Source organism: Eptatretus burgeri, chromosome 11 (assembly GCF_056783735.1).
Source record: "Eptatretus burgeri isolate ZD-2024b chromosome 11, Ebu_testis_v1, whole genome shotgun sequence".
NCBI lineage: Eukaryota > Metazoa > Chordata > Myxini > Myxiniformes > Myxinidae > Eptatretus > Eptatretus burgeri.
The window spans coordinates 90,724,156-90,741,110 of NC_140971.1; the positions used below are offsets into that span (position 1 = coordinate 90,724,156).

Here is a 16,955-nt window from a genome sequence, read left to right on the forward strand (position 1 = left end):
TATATATATATATATATATATATATATATATATATATATATATATATATATATATATATATATATATATATATATATATATATATATATATATATATATATATATATATATATAAATAAAAACACACACACACACACACACACACACACACACACACACACACACACACACACACACACACACACACACACACACACACACACACACACACACACACACACACACACCACCCGTCACTTTGCTGATGGTCATACTTTAGGGGGGAGGGAGAAAAAGAGGGGGGAAGAGGGAGACGAGTGGGGGAGAGAGTGTGTGGAGAGTGAAGAGGTGGAGGGGAAAGGAGCGAGGAAGGACGGAGAGAGAGGAGGGGTGCGTGGTAGAAGGGAAGACAGTGTGAGGTGAGAGGAAGGGAAGGCAGACGTGTGGTGGAGCATTAATTAGGATTCATACTGTTTCCTCAAAATGATTCTGCATAGAATAAGAGTGAAGATGGAAACAAAATAATATCTGAAATCCATTTTCTACCATCATACTATAAACACGGCCTGGAGACAAACACTCCTCTGGTTACAACAGTACTTGATTACTCTTGTAGTGTAGCTACATACTGAGGCTCCACAAATTAGCAGCTTGACTACAATGTTCATACCAGGACAAACAAAAACATCAACTTCTTACAAACTGCATGCACATCTCGAATAACTGCATTCTATAATTATCTGCATTTATGATTGGTTAATCGAACTTGATTCAAAAAAAAAAAGTTGGAAAGACAACTGAAGTTGCAAGAACTCCCAGAAATTATATAGGAGTTTCTTATACTTATGCTGAAATGAAATATTGGAGCTTATAATACTTTTAGCTCGACAATAGTCTGGAGGCAGTGATGGAGGAATTGTTATGTGATGGCAATACTGTTAGCAACTCTCTAAACCTACATCATCCCTATCTTGTTTAAAACCTTTTTTAGACTGTAGTTTGTCATCCTGACATTAATTTTTTTATTTAGCATAAATATTTTTATTCATTTGTATACATATCAATCTCGCCTGGAAAGCTTGTGGAATTCACATTGTATGCTTTTTGCTATCACATTTCCGGATTTGGTTTCAACTTCCTTCATGGCCAGATGCCACCTTCTCTTCTGTAAGAGGCTGCCTTCCAAACTTGTGGATACCTATTCTGGAAATGCATTGTTTAACAATTCTTGTTCGTTGTTGTTAATTTGTTGATGATAGATGTAAATCTGTGAAATAAGAATATTTGTTATTGTTTCCAAGTTTTGAAGATGACTTTGGTACAGGCAGGAAATACTGAACTCTTGACTCAAATCAATAATAGGTACCTTCAAAAATAAGGTTGGGACCATTAGTGGTCCATTTGAACAAGAATTAACAAAATCAGTAAAGAGTAAAGACACCTGCGCATAGCTGCCACTGCAGACAGTGGCACGCCAATCAGGAATGTCCACACAGTCTGGGTGGCGCAGCAAATGGTTGTCATGTCGTAAAACAAATGATCCAGGGAATGAAGTCACGGAACCATCTTCATCATGGAATATTGCTGTCTTATCTCCATCCTCATCCACACGTCGGAACCACGGTCCTGGTTCACCAAAAAACACCCGGTTCTGTGGCTAGGGTGACAAGCAATGATTGTGTCATTCGAAGATTACTATTTTTTTTCATACATATTTCCAAAAGTTGGATGGTCAAGCTTTAAAAAGAATTTTAACGAAATAATTGAAATCTAATTCACATATGGATAATCGATTCTATTTTTGGCCAGTCGGAGGCACACTCTGATATAATCTCTTCCTAATATTTTCTATCCACTCTTCATTGTTCAACAAACAACTTGTGTTGAAAAGGTAACTAAAAACTTACAGTGCCAATCGTAACGGCATACTCGCGGCGCTTTGTGGAACAGCACAGCATACCGGAACTCCTTGGAAGGACACAGCAGACAGGTTGTTGCAGGGGCAACTCTGCCAGTTGTTATTGAGTCGGAATGCAATGGCACTGACATGGCGATCTTTGAGAGCTGCAAACCGACTGAAGGTCACGTTCTCGACCTTTATTGGCCCATCGTAGATTTGGAAACCACGCAAGGGATAAATACTAGAGTACGAAACAAAGTAATTAAGCAATGGTATGTCTTTTGAAAGAGAAAAAATTAAGACAAGACATTGATGGAAGAATTTAATAGTTATTAACATGGTACCAACTGCATCGAAAGCTGAGGAACCGATTATCTCAAAATTAATCAAGACAAACTTTCAAAACTGGTGTTTAAACAAGTCACAAATATAAAGTAATTCACTTTACATCATCAATGTGTTAAAAAAAAACTTGAGTAATGCTGCATTCCTGCAGGATACACCCAGAAGGGTGATAATAAAAATAATGGAAAAGGTGGTCAACACTATTCAGTGAGTACTTATTTCCACAACTTAGGCCTTCACAAATAAAATATACTATGGTTTCTTGAACCAACACAATACTAATTGGGGAGACAGCCTAATGTCAATCCTCATTGTTTGTGAAGTGCAACATGCTGTCTTTTGATTAAATCCATCAGTGAAGCAACAGGTAGGCATGGTTAGTTACACCTAGATATAGCAGACTCCAGATTCTAAGGTCAGGTCAGGTATGGGAGAATGCACGGGAGCAGCACGTCGCTGCATCCACTCTCTGCAATTCACTCCAGGGGCCGCAGTTTAACCATCCCCCAGGCAGATGCCTGGCCCATCCCCATCTCCTTGAGATGGCAATCAACCTGCTGCAACCACAAGGCACATAGTCAGCCCATTGGCCTCCTCCACTTAGAAGGTTTGCTTGCTAAGATAATCTGGTGAGCAGCATCAGCATCAGGAAAACGAGCCACATGTCCATACAGCCGCAGCTGATGCTCACGAACTATCGCACAAGGCAGGAAACAAATCTCATTTGAGGCTCTCTCAGCAACTGCTCATTGCACACAAAGTCCGACCAGCCAAGGATTCTCCGAAGAGACCTGGTACCAAAGGAATTAAGTCTCCATCTCAGATTGCTGGTCACATCCAAGTCTCACATCCATAGAGCAAGATTGGAAGCACCAAGGACCTGAAGAATCAGACTTTCATCCTTCCGCACAGGTACCGACAGTGCCACCGCCACCCCCCATGATCCAGTAAATCCATGACCCCCCAGGCCCGTCCCAGACGTCGATTGACCTCTGGCTCACAGCCAGCAGAGACATGAATATCACTGCCAAGGTAAGGGAATCTCTCAGTGATCTCAACATCCTTACCACAGACAGGTAAAGACAGGATAGCAGGCCTCCAAGATGTCATTGAAAGCCTGGATCTTCGTTTTGACCCAGGAAACCCATAATCCCAGTGGGTCAGGCTCCTCAATCTGCATCTCCAGGGCCCCATAAAGGATATCCAGAGTCTTTGCAGAGATGACTGCATCATCTGCGAAATCAAGGTCAGATAACTTGACATTCCCAAACGATGCATCGCAGCTTGATCTCTCCGACATCCTCCCAAGAATCAGGTCCATACAAGCTCTGAAAAGTGTGGGTGCCAGTGCACGCCGCAGCCGAACTCCAGTAACAACTGGAAATAAGTCGCAGATGGTACCACCACAACTCACAGCACTGTCAGGACCAGAGTATAATTCAGACATCAGATTGATCAGTTTTGGTGGCACCCCACAAAGACCAAGAATCCTCCAAAGGGCATCCTGATTCACTGAATCAAACGCTTTACAGAGATCAACATAGGCTGCAAGCAGCCCCTGCCATAACTCTCGTCTGTGTCTGGTGAGGACACGAAGAGCAAGGATACGGTCAATCGTTGACCTCTTTGGTGTGTTGCCTGACTGCTCTGGACGCTGGTGCTCAAGCAGATGGTAGCGAACCCTATCAATAATTATCCGAGCAAAGACCTTGCTTGGCACTGAGAGCAGCGTCACCCCTCAGTAGTTGTTGCAGTCTTGGCAATCACCCTTCCCTTTCCGAAGAGAGACAAAGAGAGACTGGCAACATCAAGAAGAGTGGTCTTGAAGGCACTCCATGACTCTGCAGGATTCCCCAAAGCACCCAGACCCCTCAAATCCCCATTCAAAAACTCCTCAACTACCTTCTCAGCCTTGAGCTTGTCAACATCCAGCCTTGCCTGGGATGTTACCATTCTCCTGGATTTAAGCTGAAACTTCAGAGTTGCTACAACAAGCCTGTGGTCAGTATTGAGGAGCTGAGCACTCCGGTAGACCCTGCAATTCTGGATCATCCTCCGACAAACGTCAACAAGCACATGGTCAATCTCCTTTGCCACACCACCAGCGTTGGAATACCAAGTCCATTGATGAGCCTGTAGGCGCTGAAACCATGAACCAGCCACCCTAAGTCCATGACTTCTTGCAAAGTCAAATAACTTGGTGCTATTCTGGTTCACAATTCCAGACCCATGGGGACCCACACGTCCCATAACCACCCGTATCGGTTTCAGTCGATGCATTGAAATCCCCCAAGATGAGAAGAGTATCTCACCTGGGGCACTGATCAACCACAGATTCGAGCGCAGAATAGAATGCATCCTTCACAGTGAGATCACTCACCTCAGTCGTAGCATATCCAGACACCAGGGAAATGACACCCAACGAATGACGAATCCTTAGCCTCATAATTCACTGGTGTTACCTCAATTATCATTGGATTCAGCTTATTGGACATAGCTACAGCAACTCCTTGGGCATGGTAACCATCAGAGCATCAGAGCAACCATGGTAACCATCAGAGTAGATGTAATGACTCACCCTGATATCTCCGCGATCCGGTCTCCGAACCTCAGCGTGTGCTGCAATACCGATGTCCAAACGCTTGAGCTGAGATGAGTATAGAGACAAGTGATAATCCTCTCTTAGGGATAGGGCATTCCAGGCACCCACCCGAAGGGACCACCTCAGGTTAACCCAAGGCGACCATCATCTGGAGGATGACACCTCAGCACCACCCTGACGCACACTTCCGCATACTGACCCAGGAAGGTTACCCTGTGGTTTTCCTCCTATCATCAATGATTGTGAGTCCCAAAGGTTTTGCCCCAATCCCCTCATCTGGTGAGCTGCTCTGCAGAGGGCAGCTGCACAGGAGATACTCCCATGGAGTGGGTTTTCAGATTTTTTTTGTGCTTTTCATATGCTTTGTGGAATTCAGGGTTTTACAATGGCCGGAGTGCAAATCCTTCCACCAACCTCCAAATAAAAAGTAACCCAACTGCATGATGAGGGCAGACAGTGCAAGACCAGAAAGGAGGTGGAAGAAGATAATCCATCCACTGGGACCATACTCTGTGCAGAGCGTTGGTGCTGCCGAAGCAGTCTCCTTGGCTATTGGGTACAATTCTGGACGGGTCGCCACTCCGACACAGGATACCAGCATGCTGGCACTCATTTTGCCGACCTCGGAAGGATGACAGGCAGAGTCAACCCCACCTGGTATTAATTCAACAGCCGAGTGGGATTTGAACTCAGGATCCTTGGATCCTAAGCCCACCACCCTAACCATTAAGCCAACACCAGGCATGAAGAAGATAAAGAGACCAATAACCTGTCTGTGATGTGAAAATGATCGGCCCAGAGACTCAGATTCATTGTGGGGGATTCCATTGATTTTTAAGGATAAGAATCCATGGTGAGACAGGGGTACCAGTTCAGATGGGATAGCAGTACTCCTTGAAGCTGTGGATGAAGTCCTTGGGGATAGATAAAAGTTCAGGTGTGCAAAGGAAAGACTTTGCCTGACGGAGGACGCTCAGTCGGCAACTGTCTTTGGAAGCCAACTTCAAAGTGTGGTTTGCCCAAGCATGATCATGATTGATAATGAGGCACAAATTTTTGAGTAGCTGAACTTCAAGATAATTGTGAAGGATGTAGAAGGGAGGGTTCACGAGACAGTCCTTTCACAGAGACACAGTGAGAGTGTGAGATTTGTCTGGATTGAAAGACATATTCCAAGTGGAACAAATGAGTAGATATGAGGAGTGAGCCTGAATTTTGGGAGTGCAACTAGAAAAGTGTTGCTGGCAGACTGTGTGTCTTGAGAAACCTAGCTGGGAAGGAATAAGAGAATGCAGAGGGTGCAAGAACAAGAAGGAGACAGTACAATGCAGAGGACACAAAACTTCTCTGTGATGCAAAAGAAACAGGCCAAGGCACTCAGCTTCATCACTGCAGATCCCAATAATTTTAAGGGCCTGGCTTTCAATGACATCAAGAAAGGCAGGGTTTGAGAGGCAGCAGGAACATCAGCCCAAGGGGGAGAGCAGTACTCCTTCAAGCTGCAGCTGAAGGCCCTGTTGGTATGAAACAACTTTAGATGCATCTAAAAAGTTTTGTAACTACTGGTCATGCTGCTCATGGAATACAAAATGGAAATGGAGAGTAGGAAGGCTGGAGTGTGAGCTTAGTCAACATCTGCGCTTTGACATACACGTGGCTGTAAAATGCTTACACGCCGTCAGCTTCCATCGCCTGGGAGGGAGTGAAGGATCGTGGAAGGGGTGGGAGAGCGAGAAGAGAGGGAGAGTGAAGAGGTGTGTGAGAGTGAGGAGGGAGGGAAAGTGAGGGGGGTAGGGGAAGGGAAAGCAGCAAGAGGTGAGAGGAATGCAAGGCAGACATGCGGTGGAGTTATAATTACGATTCATACTGTCTCATCAAAATGCTTCTGCAAAGAATAACAGTGCAGATGGAAACAAAATAATGTCTGAAATCCCTTTTCTACCAGTCATATGATAATTACTGCCCAGAGACAAATTCCGCCCAGGCACATCCAGAGACAAATTCCCGTCCAGACATAAATACCGCCTGGATGCGTCCGAAAACAAACTCCCGCCTGGACATGTCCGGACACAAACACCGCCCACATGCATCCGGAGACAAACACCATCCCGACGCATCCGGAGACAAATACCCCCCAGAGGCATCTGGAGACAAACACCGCTCCGACGCATCCAGAGACAAACACCGCCTCGACACGTCCGAAGACAAACAACACCCCTACGCGTCTGGAGAAAAACACTGCCCTGACGCATCCAGAGACAAACACTGCCCCGATGCGTCTGGAGACAAACACTGCCCTGACGTGTATGGAAACAAATACTGCCCCGACATGTATGGAGACAAACACTGCACAGACGCATCCGGAGACAAACACCGCCCAGACGCATCCAGAGACAAACACCGCCTCGACACGTCCGAAGACAAACAACACCCCTACGCGTCTGGAGAAAAACACTGCCCTGACGCGTCTGGAGACAAACACTGCCCCAGCGCGTCCAGAGACAAACACCGCCCTGACGCATCCACAGACAAATACCGCCCCGATGCGTCTGGAGACAAACACCGCCCTGACGTGTATGGAAACAAATACTGCCCCGACATGTATGGAGACAAACACCGCACAGACGCATCCGGAGAAAAACACCGCCATGACGCGTCCGGATACAAACACAGTTTGGAGCCAGTGCGATTACTGACTACAGTACTACAGTATGTTTCAGGGATATGTATACTCACTCCATAATTCCAAAAATAGAGCAAATTACGTTCAGAGTGACATATGTTCACTCTGAACGTATCAAAATGCTTCTGCAAAGAATAACCAGTGCAGATGGAAACAAAATAATGTCTGAAATCCCTTTTCTACCGGTCATATGATAAATACCACCCAGAGACAAATGCCGCCCAGGCAGGTTCAGATACAAATCCCCGTCCAGACATAAATACCGCCTGGACGCGTCCGGAGACAACCCCCCGCCTGGATATGTCCGAACACAAATACCGCCTACATGCATCCGGAGACAGACACCATCAAGACGTGTCCGGAGACAAACACCACCTGGAGGCATCTGGAGACAAACACTGCTCCAACGCATCCGGAGACAAACACCGCTCAAACGCATCCGGAGACAAACACCGCCCTGATGCGTCCGGAGACAAACACCACCCTGACGCATCCGGAGACAAACAACACCCCATCCACACACTGGATGCAAACACTAAAATACGTTCAGCACTCAAGGAAGCACACAAAATAAATGGTTGATAAGGAATGGCTGGCCATCCTGAGCGAGTGGTTCGTACTCCATCATTCTGAGTGAGTGGTTCGTGGTCCATCATTCTGATCAAATGGTTCATGCTCCGTCATTCCGAGCGAGTGGTTCGTGCTCTGTCATTCTGAGTGAGTGGTTCGTACTCCGTCATTCTGAGCAACTGGCCTATATGGTATGCATCTACATCCTGGCCAACCATTCCTTATCAACCATTTATTTTGCGTGCTTCCTTGAGTCCTTAAGCCACTTGCCGAGCGCCTTTCAGTCGATAGCGGAACCGCACTACTTCATTCTGAGCGATTTGTTCACTCACTGCGGACACTTTTGCCACGCCACGTCATTCAGAGCGAGTGGTTCATGCTCCGTCATCCCCAGCGAGTGGTTTATGCTCCGTCATTCTCAGCAAGTGGTTCATGCTCCGTCATCCTTCACCACGCAAGCAGCAGTTAAATATATTAAAAGAATTCGTTCAAATAATGACTTTATCCACAAAATAGTTGCTGTTTAATGTAGAAAAACACTGGAGACATCGCAAAGTGTAATCGCCTGTGAAATAAACATTGCAGGTAATCCGCCACATTGCCTGCTCATCGGTGCATGCATCACGTGGTACATTGGATCGCGGTCCGCGCAAACATTATAACAAAATTTTAAAATGTCCGTTTTTCACCGGATTTGCTTTGATTCCCTGTAGACCACCTCATGAAACCTCTGAAAATATAGACACAGATCTGGAAAATACTATGGATAGGTCAAGCAGTGAATGCATTCATTCATCGAGCTCAATGTAGATGGGTAATTTTGGCACATTCCGAAATCTTTTGTTCACTCAATATAATTCTCCAAACAGTAGAAAAAGATATTTAATGCTTTGGAAATGTCACATTTTCTTGTGTGTACACAGAGAAGGAGGGACCATACATATCCTTGCTTGCTTAAAGTAAATAGGTATATCGGGCTCAGTTATAAAACTCATTATTTCTTTAAATTATTAGATTTCACTCCAGATTTTGACACTTATTTAGTCTGGGCGATATCCGATCCCCAAAGCTGAAATAATATTTTGCTGACATACTTTAATTAGTCCGTAAGAGTAGATCGTGGAAAATTGCATCATATCGTGCATAAAATCGCTCCAAGCTCATAATTTGAAAACTATAGTACTTACAAAAGTGAGGTATACAGCAATTTGTAGCAATGATCAACAGGCATTCGATAATATGAGTGAGAGAAGTGAAAAAAAAAAAAAAACTTTATCATGAAGAATCGTTGTGGTCTGTTCCAAGTCAAGGAATTGAACAGGCCAAATGGCGGCTTCAGACCCCAGCGAGGTTACCGCGGATACGCCTTGAGAGCCCATAGAGAGCAGTAAACAAGAACGCGCCTGATAAATTGTATAATTAAATAAGGCCATTAATTATATCTTCAAAAGGGGTGTTTTAATTAAGCCAAACACTCAATTTTCACTCATGCACTTCCTTTGCGGTCCCTTCCTATGCATGCAAAGCTTCAGGCTGCTTGGTTTCATGGTTTTGCAGTTATATAGGACACACACACACACACACTTAGTGTAGACATAACCTTTGTTCACCAACTTGGAGATATAGTATTGTTGCATGCAAGGGGTTTGATGTTTCTCTCCGACGGTAATTGTCGGTTAGGTTCGTGAGATGGCAGGATTCAGCTTGTTCTCAAGTGGGACACATAGCTTGCCATCTTTGCATGAAGGCATGCACACAGGTAGATGGCGGGGCATGGATCAGCTGGTGCTGGGTTAAGAATGTGCAGGAGATCGTGAGGCACAACAGACTCGTGCATTGACACAAACAAGCTGGTGTTGCCTTCAAGCCACACGTGCTTTTGTTGTCATTCTTACCTTTTTCTTGGTGTTGTTTCCCTACTCTCTCGTTCTCTGCAGGAACTGGTGCCCACACCTGCTTCCTCTTATCTTGGCTTCATTCTACTACTGCACCAACTACCACATTACACAGTACTTTCCCCTTATACATTATAATTGTGTGGAGCAACTAGTTTCACAGTATCTGTAATGCGGGAGGGGGTGTGCGGCTCAATCATCTCAGTGGGGATAGAGGGGGAGGTCTTGCAAGAAGAGTTGATTAACGAAAATGGAGGGAGAAAAGGATATACATCGGCTTGCGGAATGGACCTGGGGCTTAGAATGAACAATCTTACGCATATACAAGATGAAGCCCTTTCCATTAAGGGCTGAAAGCACATATAGACCTGCAATAGTTCTTCTTCACATAGATATACTCCCACTCTATCCCTCTCCTACCCCCCCTCCCCCTCCCCCCCTCCCCCCCACCCACCTCCACTTTCACTCCCAGAATTGCTGAATATATTACACCTCCTTACCATTTCATCATACAATGAGCATATATTGGTGTGGCTCATGACTTACGTGCTGTGTGGCAGCGTCCGGTTCTGATGATCTGTACCACCAGGTCCCCAGGGTATCTTGCCATCGCCTGGCGTACCGAGATTCCCACTCTCACCCACAAATAGGGAGTCTCGGACTTCCTGTGTTGCACCATCATCGTCCGGGAAGGTCCCACCACTGAAAAATTGTATGGAAGTCTTTGCATAATTGTATGGAACTACAAAATGTGTATCACCAAAGTAGATAATTTATTCACAAACTGAGAGTGTGTTAGAAAAAAAAAAATCTCCCCTTCCATTTCTGTGCAATGTTTTTACCTTGAGAGTGGTGTCGCATGAGGGACTACGTCATCGACATTGTGTTTTCTTTCAACTTTGATGGAATTTTTCTTTACTTACAAATAGTGTGCTGTGCTGTCTTTTGATAGCAGTGTGAACATTGTGGAATGCACATTGAGTTACATTCTGATTGGCTAGGGGATGTGAGCTTAATCAACAGATGATATAACTTCACCTGCCTTTGAGCTCATACCATACATGAAGCACATGATGTGTGTGTGGGCCTGAGTAGTGAGGGCACTGATTGAGTTTATCAGAAAGCATCTCACTTGGTCCTTCCTGCTCGATAAAGGTCCACTCTCGGCTGTTCTGCTTGATTTTGAGATAAAGAAGTAGTGTTGTGTTGATGAACAATTGGAGCTGTGAGACCCATGGCATTGAAAGCCCAAAACTCTATTTTGAGGTATTTCATTACTCAAAAGTACTTCCGTACTTCCTTGCTTATTTTGAGGTACTTCTGCGCATCATTATTCAAACTTCCTTACTTCCTTACCACGGGCTGAGACCTGTGGCTCAAACCTTTGCTCGAGAGTTTTTCTCAGGCCGATGTGACCACAATAACACAATATTGGTGAAACCGAGATAAAACACTCAATGTCTCACTCTCAGCAATGATCTCATTTGGGCAAGCCACATTTCAAAGTTGGCCCCCAAAGTTAAGGCCCGGTCACACCTTGACGTTTTAGCCAACGTATGCCGATTTTTGAATTTTTTTTCTAAAACGCTGGCACACGTTGAATACGTTATGGGTAAGTTTTGATAACATTGAGAGCACGCTGGCATACATCGTAGTACGTTGCCATACGTCGTTGTAAGTTGGCTTTAAACGTTGTACTTTTCGGTTGTCCTCAAATTTTTTCATGCTTGAAATTTCACGACGTATGCCGGCGTATGACTCACACGTTCCGCTACGCTAGCCAGAAGTTGTAGGCACGGTCTGCGATTGTTGACAGACGTCAACACATGCTACTTGTAAGTTAATCATAAGTTGAGACACGCCGAGGTAATGTTTAGCGTACCCGAAACTTATTTCTAACCTATGATTAACCTGTTGTTGGCACGTTACGCGATCGTTGCCACACGTCGACAGACGTTACTTTTAAGTTACTCATAGGCTGAAAGACGTCGGTATAATGGATCGTCCTTGCGTCAGCGTCCACGGCCACGGCCAGGACACTTATTTGCAGCATTCTTCAAACTTTTCTTCGGCATGACGAGGATGTTCACACTTCGATGTCTAGCTTGGCAATGATTCCATCGGCCAATTGTCCATCGGCAGCGTCTATTTAAAATAGTCGAGTTTGAGCGTTTTAACACGTTCAGAAGAAACGCTTCAAATTTCCAAACCCCAGCGTCAAAAAAAATAAATAAATAAATAAAAAAAAACAAAGGCGAGTGACAGCAATTTAAATCGTTCATTGTAAACAATAAAACTAGCTGAGTGGTACCGTTTAAAAGTCGTTGAGTGTAAAAAAAAATCAAATTGTTGAGCGCAAGCGTCTACTTTCAATAGTGGAGATGCAGCCATTTAAATCGTTGAGTGGCAGCCTATGAACCTACCCGTGGACACGCGGACGCAAGGACGATCCATCATAACCCACACCCTCCCCCTCACACTCACCTACTACTGCCAACATGAACAAACTACTACTAATACTAATACTAATACTGATACTAATACTGATACTGATACTGCTGACATGGACATCGACTCAAAAAGGAACTCGAAAACACTGTTGGGTTCCCCTTTTATGAGCAGCATTTTTATATACCAATTCCCAAAACTGCTGCGAACACGTCTTTATATGGCAGTTGTAAGCTAGAAACACATTCTTTTTTTTTTGTCGACCGGAAGACGTCATTGGAATACGTCTACATACGTCGATGTGTGTTGGGACTACGTAAAGAATTGGTTCAAAGCACGTCAAACATAAGTTAGAAATAAGTTTCGCGTAAAAAAGACATTACCGCGACGTGTTTCGACTTATGAGTAGCTTATAAGTAGCCTTTGTGGACGTGTGTAAGCGTCCACATATCGTGTGTAAAACTTATCCCCATCGCATGCGAACGTGTGTCATACGCCGAGTACGTCGTAAAATTTTGAACATGTTCAAAATTTCTTGACGTACTCTACTTACTACGACGTATGATAGCGTATTTAGCGTTCTACTCGCGCATACCAAACTTACCCATACCGTATTCGACGTGCCCCAACCTTTTAGACACACTTTTTGTTACGTCGGCATACGCTGGCAAGATCGCCAAGGTGTGACCGCGATTTTGACCCTTCCATTTCTACGGCAGTTATGATTTGAATCGTTGTGCGTCAGCCTTTTAATAGGCTACGTCACGACATCGTCGTCGATGCGTGCAACGCGCTATGCCTGAGTTAGACTATCGTTGGGCATCGGTTGTGTAGGCCGACAACAGGTTCAGCATTCGTTGGTATAAGTTATCTATAACACAAAGAAACGTTCTGTGTAGTTACCAATGCGTTATACATAAGACCAAGTCGCTATGAATACGTCCGAATCTTTAAAAAAAAACATCAAAAGTTCAACGTAAGCCAGCGTTCTACATAAATTTTAACACGTTGCCATCGCTGGCTAAAACGTCAAGGTGTGACCGGGCCTTTAGACGTAGACTGGGCATCTACCATCATGCAAAGTCTCTCCTTGGCACACCTGAACTCCTATCCACCTTCAAGGCTTTAATTTGCATCTTGATGGAGTACTGCTCTCCCCTCTGGGCTGACTCCCCTGGCCTCACACCTTGTTCAGCTTGATGCCGTGGAAACCAAGGCTTTCAAGATTATTGGAATTTCTCGCAATGAAACTGATTCTATGTGCCTGTCACTTCACCATTGCTGACAGGTCGGTGGTCTCTCTGTCTTCTTCTACCTCCTTTCTGGTCTTGTATCCTCTTCTCTTTTCCATGCTTTGTCCCCCCCCCCAGGTATCTGCAGGATACATGTGGTCCACCAGCAACCCACTCCACGTAAAATTTCCAAAATCCAGAACCACTGCTCACCTCCACTCATTAGTTCCTCTTTTTTCTACCTGTGGAACAAACTCCCACACTCTCTTCAATCCCACTCTTCCCATCAGGACTTTAAGACAGATGTTCACCACCATCTCAAATCATCCCCCATCCAAAGCCATTAACTTTTCTACACCTGTTAATCCACCCCCACCCCTCCCAAAATTTTGCTTCTGTGACCATCTCATCCACCTCTTGGGCTCTCCCCTACTTATCATCGTTTCCTGCATCTGTTGTCCATCTCAGTCTATTTTCTCCCTCCGCCTTACTGTTGACATTTCCCCCTTCTCCTCCTGTTTCATTTGTTATGTTGCGTCCTGATCCGTTCCATGTTATAGCTCCTTCCACGAGCCTCGACTATGTATACAAAAAGAAACTCCTCATTTTGGTTCTTCCCCAATGTTGTATCAAATTAGCACCTTCTGGCCTATTTATTGGGCAAAAGTAGGAAAGACAATAGGTCTGACAACTTTTCAATTCCAACCTCCCCTTGTCTCTGATGGTAAATGTGAACATGTACTGCATGTTATATGGCATAAATCTCTGTACGAAGTATTAATCTGATTTTTTTTGTTTTATGAAGCTATTTGGTATTGCGGGGTTAAATTATACCTGTGTATATTAGATACCGCACCGACTGAAATGTAAATGTGTAGTGATAATAGGTAATCAGTCCCTGATAGGATGATCTGTTGATTATAGTGCATACTGTTCATCACTGAGCCTGTGGTATGTTCATCTATAATCTATAATAATAAATGTCAGTGTGTGTCAGTGTGTCATTCAGTTAGTGCGTATCCTCCATAATTCCAAAACATGAGACCTAGGAGCCCCAACCTTTACATGCAGGGAACTCCAAGGGAGCGCATTAATGAAAACTGGGTATTTGGGTAAATTTAAACACTAGTCCAAGTGTTGGCCTGAAAAGCGTGCATTAGGGTCCGCACAATGTTTTTCTGCATTTTTGTGATCACCAGACCATTTGAATGAATATACCGATTGATGCCACTCTGGCACCCTTGAGCATTTTTTGTAGAAATCCATTAATATGTAAATTAGCGGTGGCCATTGTCAAAATTATTATTTTTCTTAACATCTCCAGAAGTAAGCATCCAAATAGCCTGGTTGAGGTGTTTACACCCATGTTTTTAGGGTCACTGTTCATGATAAACACACTTAAAATTTAATAACATTTAAATTTAGCTTATTAATATGCAAATTAGCAGTTACCATAATCAAAATAACAATTTTTCTTAATATCTCCAGAAGTATGCATCCAAACAGCCTGGTTGAGGTGTTTACACCCATGTTTTTAGGGTCACTGTTCATGATAAACACACTTAAAATTTAATAACATTTAAATTTAGCTCATTAATATGCAAATTAGCAGTCACCATAATCAAAATAACAATTTTTCTTAATATCTCCAGAAGTAAGAATCCAAACAGCCTGGACGAGGTGTCCAAACCCATGTTTGTAGGGTCACTGGTCATGATAAACCCACTTACAATTTGATATCATTGAAATTTAGCTCATTAATATGCAAATTAGCATAACCCTACCCCCCTGAATTTGTCCGCATCGATCGGCGTTTTTGCAGTACAGTTATACAACAACAACAACAAAACGGTTTGAAAATAACTTGCGCAGAGCCGTTTATCCCCAGTACAGGTGTGAAGAAATGGCTAACCTCAGAAGATCAACAGCATGAACTGTTTCTGATCAAGTAAGTTGAGGCTTGTAATGTAATGAAAGAAAGATGGAGAACTGAGTTTTAAGTAAGAGTAATGTCTTCTGATACAGCAGTAGAATGATCGATAATATATTTGCAAGCAAGTTTTTTTCTTTTATTATTTAACATTATCTGTCTGAAAGCAACTGTGTATTTTATTGATTTTTAAAAGTACACAGGGTGGAACCTGTTTCCTGAGGATTTTTTAAAATAGGAACAAAGAAATTAAATGTTTACTGATGTTTATAATTACCTCTATTTTAACAGGTTGAGGCTCCATCACCATGGGAGACTGTTTCTTCAGTCCTTGTGATACAACTAAAGCTGGAAAACCTCTGGTAACAGTTGGTCCAGACAGAGTGTGAAGCATCATCCGGTCAAGCAAAGCAAGACAAGATGGTATACAGGAAGAGCTTGAACAGAGATTACAGGCAGGCAAATCTATCGAGCTCAAATGCCATATAGACTGTGTGTCAACGTACACATCACGCTCACACATAGAAAGACACTTGAAACGAATGGGTAATGTCTGTTTGGAAGATGCTTCAACAAGCAAAGCTGCCGTTCAAAGACGACAGTATTTGACTTTAAAGAACATTGCATTTTTTGCGGAGAAAAGTGCATCATGAACTTTGATAAGAAGAATCCTAATCGTTGGCGGCGAGTTCTCCTTTGTAGGACTGCAGATTGTGCTGATCAGACAACTTTCAAACAAACTATTCTAGATGTTATCGATTCCCGCCAGGATGAAGAAGGACGCCAGGTCAAGATGCGATTAATGGGCGCAATCGGCGATCTTCATGCTGCTGATGCGAGATATCACGATGACTGCAGAAAGTCCTTCATGGCACCCCGTACTGTTGTAACAGCAGCACACAGTGGCAGAGAAATTCAGGACATTGAGTCAGCTGTCAGTTCTACCATCCTATCGATGAAAAACGACATGTTGCACATCTGGAACTCAGTAGAAGTCTACAATATGTACAAGGATCATGGAGGAAAGCGATTCTCTCAACGAACCCTGTTATCCAAATTGTTGGATATACTTGGCTCTGAGCTTTTGGTTCTGTCTGTGGAAGGTGTCGCTAGTTTAATCTTGTTTCAAAACAGAGCGTCGACTGTGATCAACTTAGTAGCATTAGATGAAGATGACGCCATTGATGTTTCCATGGAATGAATTGCCAAGAAGGTTGCACAGGAATCTAAACAGTTGTCGTCCAACCTCAGTTCCTATCAGACTAGAATTAATATAGGTATTGCTAATGAAGCAGTGAGTTCAACCCTTCAATTACTACTCTCCAAAATATCAGCTAAACTGGACTGCACACTTCCAGGAGCTCTGATAGG

At 43.8% G+C, this 16,955-nt stretch overlaps 1 protein-coding gene across 2 annotated transcripts in view; it reads right to left on the reverse strand.

The window, feature by feature from the left end:
- Positions 1 to 16,955, reverse strand: part of CEMIP (cell migration inducing hyaluronidase 1) — a 112,457-nt gene that overhangs the window by 35,458 nt on the left and 60,044 nt on the right. For both annotated transcript variants that reach the window (XM_085847339.1, XM_085847340.1), the window contains exons 15-17: positions 10,521 to 10,676; positions 1,940 to 2,120; positions 1,421 to 1,636 (exon numbers count right to left, since the gene is read on the reverse strand). In XM_085847339.1, the coding sequence (XP_085703465.1) occupies positions 1,421 to 1,636; positions 1,940 to 2,120; positions 10,521 to 10,676 (553 nt within the window). The remainder of the gene's footprint in view (positions 1 to 1,420; positions 1,637 to 1,939; positions 2,121 to 10,520; positions 10,677 to 16,955) is intronic.